General features: G+C 56.2%; 1 protein-coding gene across 1 annotated transcript; it reads left to right on the top strand.

Moving 5' to 3' along the window:
* The first annotated feature begins 1,055 nt into the window (after positions 1-1,055).
* CATSPER1 (cation channel sperm associated 1) lies at positions 1,056-10,419 on the top strand. The gene is made up of 12 exons (XM_003274221.4): positions 1,056-2,250; positions 4,348-4,560; positions 5,521-5,634; positions 5,757-5,904; positions 6,215-6,306; positions 6,446-6,589; positions 6,773-6,836; positions 7,010-7,082; positions 7,177-7,237; positions 8,398-8,473; positions 10,135-10,249; positions 10,393-10,419. Exons 1-12 carry the CDS (start codon positions 1,056-1,058, stop codon positions 10,417-10,419), a joined length of 2,322 nt encoding a protein of 773 aa, XP_003274269.2.
* The last annotated feature ends 1,006 nt before the right edge of the window (positions 10,420-11,425 follow it).

Here is an 11,425-nt window from a genome sequence, read left to right as displayed (position 1 = left end):
CTCAGGGGGCTAAGGCACGAGGATCACTTGAACCCGGGAGGCAGAGATTGCTGTGAGTGGAGATCGTGCCGCTGCACTCCAGGCTGGGTGACAGTGAGACTGTCTCAAAAAAAAAAAAAAAAAAAAAAACATAGGCCGGGAGCGGTGGCTCACGCCTGTAATCTCAGCACTTTGGAAGGGCGAGATGGGCGGATCACAAGGTCAGGAGATCAAGACCATCCTAGCTAACACGTCTCTATTAAAAATAGAAAAAGTTAGCCGGGCATGGTGATGGGTGCTTGTAGTCCCAGCTACTTGGGAGGCTGAGGCAGGAAAATGGCGTGAACCTGGGAGGCGGAGGTTGCAGTCATTCGAGATCGTGCCACTGCACTCCAGCCTGGGCGACAGAGCAAGACTGCATCTCAAAAACAAACAAAGACACAAACAAACAAACAACAACAACAACAAAAACCATGTATTATGCTGTTAATATAAGGCTTACATATCTTAACTTTTTTGATCCTGTGGGCTAGGTGTTATTATTCCCATTTTACAGAGGAAGAAACTGAGGCATGGGAAAGTTCAGCAACAAGCCCAAGGTCACACACCTACTTATGAGGGAGTCAGGCAGTCTTCACCCCAGAGCCAGCTGATCTCTAGATGGGACTGGAGAATGGACCACTTGGATCATTTTCTTTCCAACAACAGGGCTAAAGTAGCTGATGAAGCCATGGCGCCCCCATGGACTTCTTTGTCCAGCTTTGCCAGTGACCTGTGGGGTCACCTTGGTCCAGTCCTTCCCTTTTCTTGACTTCGGTTTCTTAATTTACAATGAAGGAGTTTGACACAATAATTCTTGATTCCGAACTGTAGCCCAGGAAGAGGCATTTGGGAATGAGGCCCTGGCCTGCTGGTGACATCATAGAGGGGAGAGTTCCACGAGAATAGTCAGGCCTTTCTGGAAGCCCAGTGCCACAGTCTGCACTGAGCTCGGCTCAGGAAAGAAGGGAAATCCAGGCGGGGCCTGTTGGGCCCAGGTCTTGAGCTCTGTTCGCTCCAGAGTTCCCAGCACAGTCATGGATCAAAACTCAGTGCCTGAAAAGGCTCAGAATGAGGCAGACACCAATAACGCAGATAGGTTCTCTTGCTCTCACTCATCACCCCCACACCACAGGCCAGGCCGCAGCAGAGCTCTCCACCATCTCGAGTTGCACCATCACGGCGTGCCCCACCAACGTGGTGAATCTCGCCACCCTCCGGAGTTCCAAGACTTCCACGACCAAGCCTTGTCCTCCCCTGTCCACCAATCTCACCACCACAGCGAGGCACGGAATCATGGCAGAGCCCATGGCCCCACAGGCTTTGGCCTGGCTCCCTCTCAAGGCGCCGTCCCCTCCCACCATTCCTACGGTGAGGACTACCATGATGAGCTCCAACGTGATGGCAGGAGGCATCATAATGGGTCCCAATACAGTGGGTTCCATCAGCAGAGTGACTCCCATTACCATAGGGGGTCTCACCATGGCAGACCCCAATATCTCGGTGAGAATTTATCCCACTATTCCTCTGGCGTGCCCCACCACAGCGAAGCTTCCCACCATGGTGGGTCCTACCTGCCCCATGGACCCAATCCCTACAGTGAGTCCTTCCACCACAGCGAGGCTTCCCACCTTAGCGGGCTCCAACATGATGAGTCCCAGCATCGCCAAGTCCCCCACCATGGCAGGTCCCGTCATCATGAAGCCCACCAGCATGGAAGGTCTCCTCATCACGGAGAGACACTTTCCCCTCATTCCTCCGTGGGGTCCTACCAGCATGGGATATCTGACTATCACAGCGAGTACCACCAAGGTGATCACCACCCCAGTGAGTACCACCATGGCGAGCATCCCCACCACACACAGCACCACTACCACCGGGCCCACCGGCACCGAGACTACCATCAGCACCGAGACCACCACGACGGGCATCATTCCAGTTACCTCCATGGCGACTACCAGTACAGGGACTACGTCCAGAGCACTTCCCAGCTCTCTGTCCCACACACGTCCCGGAGCCTGATTCACGATGCCCCCGGCCCTGCTGCTTCTCGTACAGGAGCCTTCCCCTCTCACGTGGCACACCCACGGGGCTCGGCTCACAGCATGACTCAGTTCGCCAGCACAATCCACTCACGTGTCACCCAGATGTCCAAAAAAGTCCATGCCCAGGATATCTCCACCAAAGATTCAGAAGACTGGGGCAAAGAGGGGCAATTTCGGAAACGCAAAAGTGAGTCTTTGCTGGGGCCCCCATGCCAACTCCTGCTGCCTGGCGCAGGATCCAGACCTGATCTCAGCCCCGCACTGACCTTCCGCAGATCGTAAGGCCCAACCCTCCTGCACAGGTCCCCCACTGGCTATTCACTCTCCTGAATGTTCATGGTCCCATCTTTTATTCCTTGAATTATGCACCTCTTTAGGCCATGAGGTGTTTGTTCATTCAGTCACTGCCTTATTTATTCATATGTCCACCAGTCAAACATTGATACTCATCCAATGTGGGTGCGTGGCCTGCCTGGGCCATGGCAGCTCAGGGAAAAATTCAACACAGTCGCTGCCCTCGAAGGACCCAAGACTAGGGGTGGTCACTTAGCTGACCACAGATCATCCTGTGCTCGGGGCCTGCCTTCCTCAGAACATTTACCACGGTGGATCCTATCTGTCCAGATTTCTCCCACTCACCTGTGAGCTGCTTGAGGACAGAGATTAGGAACTAATGCCTGAATGAGGGCCTTATTGGAGGGCAAGGAGGGACCATGGCCTTTAGCTCATACTCCACCAAACTTTCTTCCTAGTAGTTCAATAAACATGACAACAGGCCAGGCACGGTGACTCACGCCTGTAATCTCAGCACTTTGGGAGGCCGAGACGGGCGGATTGCTTGAGGTCAGGAGTTCGAGACCAGCCTGGCCAACATGATGAGATCCCGTCTCTACCAAAAAAATACAAAAATTAGCTGGGCGTGGTGGTGCGCACCTGTAATCCCAGCTACTCGGGAGGCTGAGGCAGGAGAATTGCTTGAACCCAGGAGGCAGAGGTTGCAGTGAGCCGAGATCGTGCCACTGTCCTCCAGCCGGGGTGACAGAGCAAGACTCCATAGAAAAAAAAACAAAAAACAAAAAACAAACAAAACAAATAGGCCGGGTGCAATGGCTCACATCTGTAATCCCAACACTTTGGGAGTCCAAGGTGGGTAGATTGCTTGAGGTCAGGAGTTGGAGACCAGCCTGGCCAATATGGCGAAACCCTGTCTCTACCAAAAAAATACAAAAATTATCTGGGTGTGATGGTGCGTGCCTGTAATCCCAGCCACACAGGAGGGTGAGGCAGAAGAATCACTTGAAGCTGGGAGGCAGAGGTTGTAGTGAGCTGAGATCGCGATACCGCACTCCAGCCTGGGCGACAGAGCAAGACTCCATCTCAGAAAACAACAACAACAAACAAAATATGACAACAGTCTCAGGAACAAGCAGAGAGGGGCAAGTGTGTTATTGAATGGGGACAGGAAAGGCAGCCCAGAGGAGGGAACATTTCATCAGGACCTAAAAGGGAGAAGATAAGTTTACCAAGAGGATGGGATGATGAGGAGGGTGGGTTTTCCATGTGTGAGCATGGAAAGGCGTGGAGGCATAGGAGTGGGAGCCCTCAGGATCCCCTGAAGCCAACTCCAAATCCCCAACAGGCTGGCCTCTGCCACAGAAGGCACAAGATCAGCCTGTTGGGGATTTGTTGGCCAGGCTGGTCTCGAACTCCTGGCCTCCAGTGATCCGCCCACCTCAACCTCCCAAAGTGCTGGGATTACAGGTGTGAGCCATTGCTTCCGGCCACAGTTATCCCCATTTTAAAGACAAGAAAACTGAGACACAGAGCAGTAGTGAAGTCACGCAGCTGCTTACGCAGAGCCAGGGAGAGCCTGGGAATATGGGCTTGTGTGAGGCTCATGCTGAGGAGAGAGAGGGCACTGGGTGCTGGGGACAGCCCTAAGTGCACCCCTGTGTCCCTGCAGAGTGGTACTTCGTGGCCTTGGACTCCATATTCTTCTGCATCTATGTGGTGGAAGCCCTGGAGGCCAGGAGTTTGAGACCAGCCTGGCCAGCATGGTGAAACTCTGTTTCTACCAAAAATACAAAAATTAGCCGGGCGTGGTGGCAGGCACCTGTAGTCCCAGCTACTTGGGAGGCTGAGGCACGAGAGTTGCTTGAACCCGGGAGGCAGAGGGCCGGCAAGCAGGCAGGAGTGACCGTGGACGCTGAGCCAGGCTGAGGGGTGCCTGGGACCTCGTGTCCCCCCTTGCACACACTTGACTTTCTGGCCCTGTTCCTTTCAGCCGGCCGGCTCCAGCGGACCCACAAGAAGGGACACTCTACCAATCTCTTCCAGTGGCTGTGGGAAAAGCTAACCTTCCTCATTCAGGGCTTCCGGGAAATGATCCGGAACCTGACCCAATCCCTGGCCTTTGAAACTTTCATCTTCTTCGTCGTCTGCCTCAACACCATCATGCTGGTGACCCAGACCTTCGCTGAAGTCGAGATCCGGGGCGGTAAGAGCCAGGGAGTCCTGTTCCCATGGAGAAGCCACCGATGCTGTTCTAGGACCTTCGTGGGCCTGATCCAGTGCCAGGCGGTTTATAGGACTCAGCTCACTTGATCCGCACCCCTGGGAAGTAGATGGCCTTGCCCAGTGTTAGAGAGCGTCTCAGAAACACCCCGCGGAGGTCTGCCAGCCCGAGACAGAAGGACCAGCTAGGCGGGAGGCGGTGCTGTTCGCGCCGCAGCCACTAGGGGGCGCATCTGCTCCAAATGTGCGGCTGAGGGCGGGCGGGCACCTGGAGCCCGAGCCAGGAGCCCGAGTAAGCCCCGGAGGGGCGAGGGTGGAAGGCCAGGGAAGGCTGGGCCCTCCAACGCCATGGAGCAGGGTGAAGGACAGGAGCTGCCCGGCTTGCTGTCTCAGGCTCCATTCTAAGCACTTCGCTTATGTTCATGCATTTAATGCTCACAACTCTATTGAGTGGACTTCAATTATTCCCATTTTATTGTATTTTATTTTAGACGGAGTCTCGCTCTGTCGCCCAGGCTGGAGTGCAGTGGCGCGATCTCACTGCAACCTCCGCCTCCCAGGTTCAAGTGATTCTCCTGCCTCAGCCTCCCAAGTAGCTGGGACTACAGGTGCCCACCACCATGCCCAGCTAATTTTTGTATTTTTGGTAGAAACGGGGTTTCACCATGTTGGCCAGGCAGGTCTCAAACTCCTGGCCTCCAGTGATGCGCCCGCCTCAACCTCCCAGTGTGCTGGGATTACAGGTGTGAGCCACTGCTCCCAGACACAATTATCCCCATTTTAAAGACAAGAAAACAGAGACACAGCAGTAGTGAAGTCGCGCAGCTGCTTACGCAGAGCCGGGGAGAGCCTGGGAATCCGGGCTTGTGTGAGGCTCATGCTGGGGAGAGAGAGGTTACTGGGTGCTGGGGACAGCTCTGAGTGCACCCCTGTGTCCCTGCAGAGTGGTACTTCATGGCCTTGGACTCCATATTCTTCTGCATCTACGTGGTGGAAGCCGTGCTCAAGATCATCGCCCTGGGCCTCTCGTACTTCTATGACTTCTGGAACAATTTGGGTGGGTGGGGCCAGGGCCAGGCTGTGTGTGTTTAGTCTGGGGGAGGCTTGGGAGGAGAGAAGGATGGTGAAGGGGGCGCTGGCGTTGGGAGCCCGCCAGGCTCAGGCACCCCGTGCCCTCAGACTTCTTCATTATGGCCATGGCCATGCTGGACTTCTTGCTGATGCAGACCCACTCCTTCGCCATCTACCACCAAAGCCTCTTCCGGATCCTCAAGGTCTTCAAGAGCCTGCGGGCCCTGAGGGCATTCCGGGTCCTGCGGAGGCTCAGGTAGGTGGCCACGGCTCCCACCTGGGGTGGGGACTCCAAAGGAAGAGGGGACACAGACAGGGGCCCCCAAGAAATCCACTGTGACCTGCTCAAGGGATGGGGGCACAGGGGACTGCTGACCCCAGCCTGCTTCTGCCTCCTGCCATGTGCTGGAATCAGCCCCTTCATTTTTCCAGAGAGGGGCCAGAACTCACCCAAGTCACCAACAAGTCAGGAGCCTCCTGCCTTCAGCACCAGCTGTGGCTGCTGGGCACAGACATACACCCCCGCCCCCCACCGATGACTCAGTCCTCGCTCCTTCTGCCCACAGCTTCCTGACCAGCGTCCAGGAAGTGACAGGGACCCTGGGCCAGTCCTTGCCGTCCATCGCAGCCATCCTCATCCTCATGTTTACCTGCCTCTGTATCCTGGTGCCGCAGGGGCTGGGGTGGGGGCCTGAGGGGCTTCGGTGAGAGGGGTGCGGGGAGCAGGGATGGGGCAGGACGACGGGCCCTGGGGCGGGGATAGCACCCGAGAGCTGAGTTTGGCCCTGAACAGCCAGTCCTCTTCTCCGCGGTCCTCCGGGCACTATTCCACAAATCTGACCCCAAGCGCTTCCAGAACATCTTCACCACCATCTTCACCCTCTTCACCTTGCTCACGCTGGATGACTGGTCCCTCATCTACATGGACAGCCGTGCCCAGGGTAGGGCAGGCCCCAGGCTGCAGGGAGGGCTGGGGATTGCCGGGGTGGACCGGCCAGGGCTCAGTGACCCCATCGGCAAAGTGGGGCTTCTGATGCCTGCATGTCGGGGTGTGGGAAGGGAGCGGGTCATGGTTGGGGGTGGCGAGCACAGCCTGACTGTGCCCTCTGGCCTGCTCCCCCTAGGCGCCTGGTACATCATTCCTATCCTCATAATTTACATCATCATCCAGTACTTCATCTTCCTCAAGTGAGGACACGCCCCTGCTCTGCTGCCCAGCACCACCCGCGCTTCCTCCTCCCCCCGGGACCCTTACCCCAGCCCTCTCACCCTGGTCATGCCATGCTGAACCCACAGGAAGTACAGGGTGCCCCTCTCCTCTGGCCTCCTCGCTGAGGGCACACCCCTGTCCCCCTCCCCAGCCTGGTGATTACCGTCCTGGTGGATAGCTTCCAGACGGCGCTATTCAAAGGCCTCGAGAAAGCGAAGCAGGAGGTACCAAGTGGGGTGGGACAGGTGGACCAGATCAGGAAGCTGGAGGGTTGAGCAGGCCTGGGACTCTGGCAGATCTGAGGCCTCTTCTTCCCAGAGGGCCGCCCAGATCCAAGAGAAGCTGCTGGAAGACTCACTGACGGAGCTCAGAGCTGCAGGTACGGGCCTGGCCCGCCCTGGCCCCACCTGCCAGTCCTCAGTGGGGACCAGTCTCTCCATCCCCCTAACCTCCTTCCACAGTCACAGAATTCCAGACTCAGTTTTAGAGTTTTAGAACTTGAGACTCAGGAGGACTTTAGTCCAGAGGACTCTAGAACAATCCTCCCAAAGCCAAAGCCAGTTAAACTGCTTGTCAAATCTTTTTTTTTTTTGAGATGGAGTCTTGCTCTGTCGCACAGGCTGGAGTGCAGTGCTGCCATCTCTGCTCACTGCAACCTATGCTTCCCAGGCTCAAGTAATCCTTCCATCTCAGCCTCCTGAGTAGCTGAGACTGCAGGCGTGCGCCAGCACACTCGCCTACTTTTTTTTTTGTTTGTATTTTTTAGTAGAGATGGGGTTTCACCATGTTGGCCAGGCTGATTTCAAACGAACTCCTGACCTCAGATGATCCTCCCACCTCAGCCTCCCAAAGTGCTGAGATTACAGGCGTGAGCCACCACGCCTGACTGTGCTTGTCAAATCTTAAAAGACCTACTTGGGGCCAGGCACGGTGGCTTATGCCTGTAATCCCAGCACTTTGGGAGGCCGAGGCGGGCGGATCACCTGAGGTCAGTAGTTCGAGACCAGCCTGGCCAACATGGTGAAACGCTGTCTCTACTAAAAATACAACAATTAGCTGGGCATGGTGGTGGGCACCTGTAATCACAGCTACTCGGGAGGCTGAGGCAGGAGAGTCACTTGAACCTGGGAGGCAGAGGTTGCAGTGAGCCGAGGTTGCGCCACGGCACTCCAGCCTGGGCGGCAGAGTGAGACTCCTTCAAAAAAAAAAAAAAGAAAAAAAAATGTTCTAATTGGCCAGGCCTAAGTTACCTGTCCTTGAAGCTGGGGGTGGGGCTAACCTCAGCCAAAGGACATGGACTGAAAGGGGATAGAAGTGATTTGTTCCTCAGGAAAACTGGGGCACTTCTTCCAGAAGTGGGGTGGGTGCTGGACGGGCAAACAAACAAAGGGAACTGCATCGTGCTGCACGCCTGGAGAAGCAACCTCCTGGAGCAGCCTGGCCAGAAACTCCTTTAGCCCTTATTGTCCTGACATATGGGGTTCCTCTGCCTCCTCTCAAATCCAGGCCTTGACCTCACCCTTCTTTCTCTACATCCAGAGCCCAAAGAGGTGGCGAGTGAAGGCACCATGCTGAAGCAGCTCATCGAGAAAAAGTTTGGGACCATGACTGAGAAGTGAGGAGACAGGAAGGGAGCGAGGCCTGGGGTCTAAGGGTGAGGCCTGGGGGCCTGGCTGGAGGGCTGGGAGAGAAAGAGACATTGCCTGCCCCTCTAGAAGGGGATGGAGCGCTGATGCTTGTGGATGAACTTGTGGGTGCAACGAGGAGACCCTGGGTGGCTTCTGCACATCCAGAGGTGTGTGTGCCACCTGGCTAATCCCAGCAGCAGGGACTCCACCCATTCCTTCATCCCAGAACCATCCCCAACCTTTGTCAGGTCTGGGCCCTGTGAGGGCTCCAGGGACCCAAAGAGGACACAGATTCAGCCCCTGCCCATGAGGACCCCACCTCTAAAGACCTGTGTTGGGCCATGGAGAATGAGTAGACTTCAGCCAAGTGGAGGGATAATGAGGCTGTTGGAGGAACAGCTTAGATCAAGGCCTGGAAGTCAGATGCTCAACCTCCATTCCTGTCCACTTGAGTGGCTAGCTGGGCCAGAACATCTGGGGACTCATGCTGTCCCTGGGGAGCCAGGCCTTGGAGCACCAGGAGCCCTGCCCGAGCCTGGTAAACCCTCATATATCTTTCTCTTTCTTTTCTTTTTTTTTTTTTTTTTGAGACAAGGTCTCACTCTGTCACCCAGGCTGGAGTGCAGTGGCACAATCTAGGCTCACTGCAACCTCCGCTTCCTGGGTTCAAGCGATTCTCCCACCTCACCCTCCCGAGTAGCTGGGATTACAGGTACATGTCACCACACCCAGCTATGTGTGTGTGTGTGTGTGTGTGTGTGTGTGTGTGTGTGTGTGTGTGTGTATTTTTTTAGTAGAGACAGGGTTTCACCATGTTGGCCAGGCTGGTCTCGAACTCCTGACCTCAAATGATCCACCTGCCTCGACCTCCCAAAGTGTTGGGATTACAGGCTGAGCCACCATGCTTGGCCTCTCACTTATCTTTCAAACTCAGCTCATTGATGCTGCCTCTGGAAATCTTTCCAGGCCCTCAGCACCGGGTGAGGTTTCCCTCCTCTGGGCCCCTCAGAACCCAACTTCACGACTCAAAGTGTCAGCAGCTGTCTGGCTCTGAGGGCAAGCTGTCTCTCGTTCATCTCCATCTCCTTGGAGCCCCTTGCTGTGTTCGTTGTTTCCAGTGTTCTTTGATGAATGGGTTGACAAGATGGTGGGGAGGGTGTGAATGGGAAAATGGGTAATGTGGTGGGCGGATGAGTGGGTGGAGGGACAGGTGGATGACTGACTACACAGCACGGTGAAGGTGTCAATGGGTGGGTGGGGGGTGGCTACAGGGAAGAGCAGGTGGCTGGAGGGGGAGGTGAGTTGTGAGTGGCTGGAGGGCCGGTTGGGTGAGTGACTGGATAAGGAGGTGGGTGGATGGATGGGCGGATGGTAGAGTGGGCGTATGGGGAGGAATGGGGCAGACAAATGGGTGGGTGGAGGGATGGGCGGTTAGGAATATAAAGCCAGAAGCCCCTGCACTACAGGCAGACTTGGGCGCTTTCTCGTATCTGGAAAAGGAGACCTCCTGGAAATGGAGGTCTGCAGTCATATAAATTTTGTGGGGAGGAGGTAGGTAAGAAGAGCCTCTGGGTGGTTTTGGGGTCCAGTAGGCCCAGCCAGCAGGTCAGCCCAGCCCCTATCTCTGCGACCCCCCCTCCACCCACAGGCAGCAGGAGCTTCTGTTCCATTACCTGCAGCTGGTGGCAAGCGTGGAGCAGGAGCAGCAGAAGTTCCGCTCTCAGGCAGCCGTCATCGATGAGATTGTGGACACCACATTTGAGGTGAACCAGGCAGGAGCGAGAAGGGGCCGGTGAGGGGAACCCCAGGGGCTTGTAGCCAGAAATGTCTCCGAGTAACTCCCATGGGGATTGGGGAGGGCAGAGTCTGGCTCATTCACCCACCCGTGCCCCACTAACCCCTGCAGGCTGGAGAAGAGGACTTCAGGAATTGACCCCAGGAGAACAACAGATACAGACTTCAGCCCCTGGCAGTCTGCCCACCTGGGTGCACTGGGACGGGTCCCCAGATCTGCTGGAATGATTTCCGGGCCCTGCAGAGCAGGGGCCCCAACAGAGTTTTAAACCCCAGGAGGCTCCACGTCCTCACTGGGTAGGCCAAGGCGCAGGGAAGGGAATTGGTGCACACGCACGAACGAGTGTGTGCCAGTGTTGCATGTGAAAGGGGCTGCTCTTGAATCCCCTCCAGTCCTACCAATGCTAGCTCAGCCCAGCAGGGCATTAGCAGCAGCTGGAGGGATGAGGCAGAACATGAGCTGAGCTCAGGTGACAGCGGTGCCGGGAGGGCTGAGGAGGCAGTAACCCTGCTTTGGGGAGGAAGGCCCATCTGGCCCAAGTGTCAGGAGAAAAAGAATAGGCCTGAACACCCCAGGGTTACCAGGGCCTGGGGGCCCAATGGGCTCTAGGAATGGGGACTCAGAGCCCTGGAGCTCAATCCTGCCAGGACCCTCAGCTCCAGTAGAAGAGCACCAACCGGACGGGGATATCATGAACCCAGAGGTCGGAGGTCATTGCCATATCCTGCCCTTTCTGGGGTCAGACTGTAGAGCCCCACTGAGGGGAGGTGGAGTCGGGGCTGCTGAAGTCCTTCTGGCCTCAGGGCAAGGGGCGAGCAGGGATGTGTGGAGGACTCTGCTGCTGGGAGAGGGAAGCAGGGAATGAGGCTGAAGGCTGTGCCCCACTGCCTGCTCTAGGACTTAGATGACCTCCCCGACTGATAGCCTGAGCCTAGGCTGGATGTCCAGAGCCCCTGTCCCCATGACTGGGGGTGACAGTAGGACACTGGCCTATGCTGGGTGCTGGAGACCTAGCACTGAGTCAAGTTCAAGCCTCACCCTGGCCCCAGGGGTCTCTCGTTGAGTGGAGGGTTTTCCATTATCTGCAACAGCCATCTCCCCTCTAGTAGAGGCAATCCAAGGTGCAGTTCAGGCCGGAGGGAGT

The sequence above is a fragment of the Nomascus leucogenys genome, chromosome 4, assembly GCF_006542625.1.
Source record: "Nomascus leucogenys isolate Asia chromosome 4, Asia_NLE_v1, whole genome shotgun sequence".
In the NCBI taxonomy this organism is placed as follows: Eukaryota; Metazoa; Chordata; class Mammalia; order Primates; family Hylobatidae; genus Nomascus; species Nomascus leucogenys.
This window is presented reverse-complemented; position numbering and strand designations above follow the sequence as displayed.

What these genes read in the sequence shown, in the direction of transcription:
- CATSPER1 (XM_003274221.4), top strand. Translation starts at nt 1,056, where the DNA reads ATGGATCAAAACTCAGTGCCTGAAAAGGCTCAGAATGAGGCAGACACC. An exon ending in CAGTACTTCATCTTCCTCAA is followed by an intron (nt 6,837 to 7,009) that starts GTGAGGACACGC and finishes CCCCCTCCCCAG; the next exon opens with CCTGGTGATTACCGTCCTGG. An exon ending in GACGGAGCTCAGAGCTGCAG is followed by an intron (nt 7,238 to 8,397) that starts GTACGGGCCTGG and finishes CTCTACATCCAG; the next exon opens with AGCCCAAAGAGGTGGCGAGT.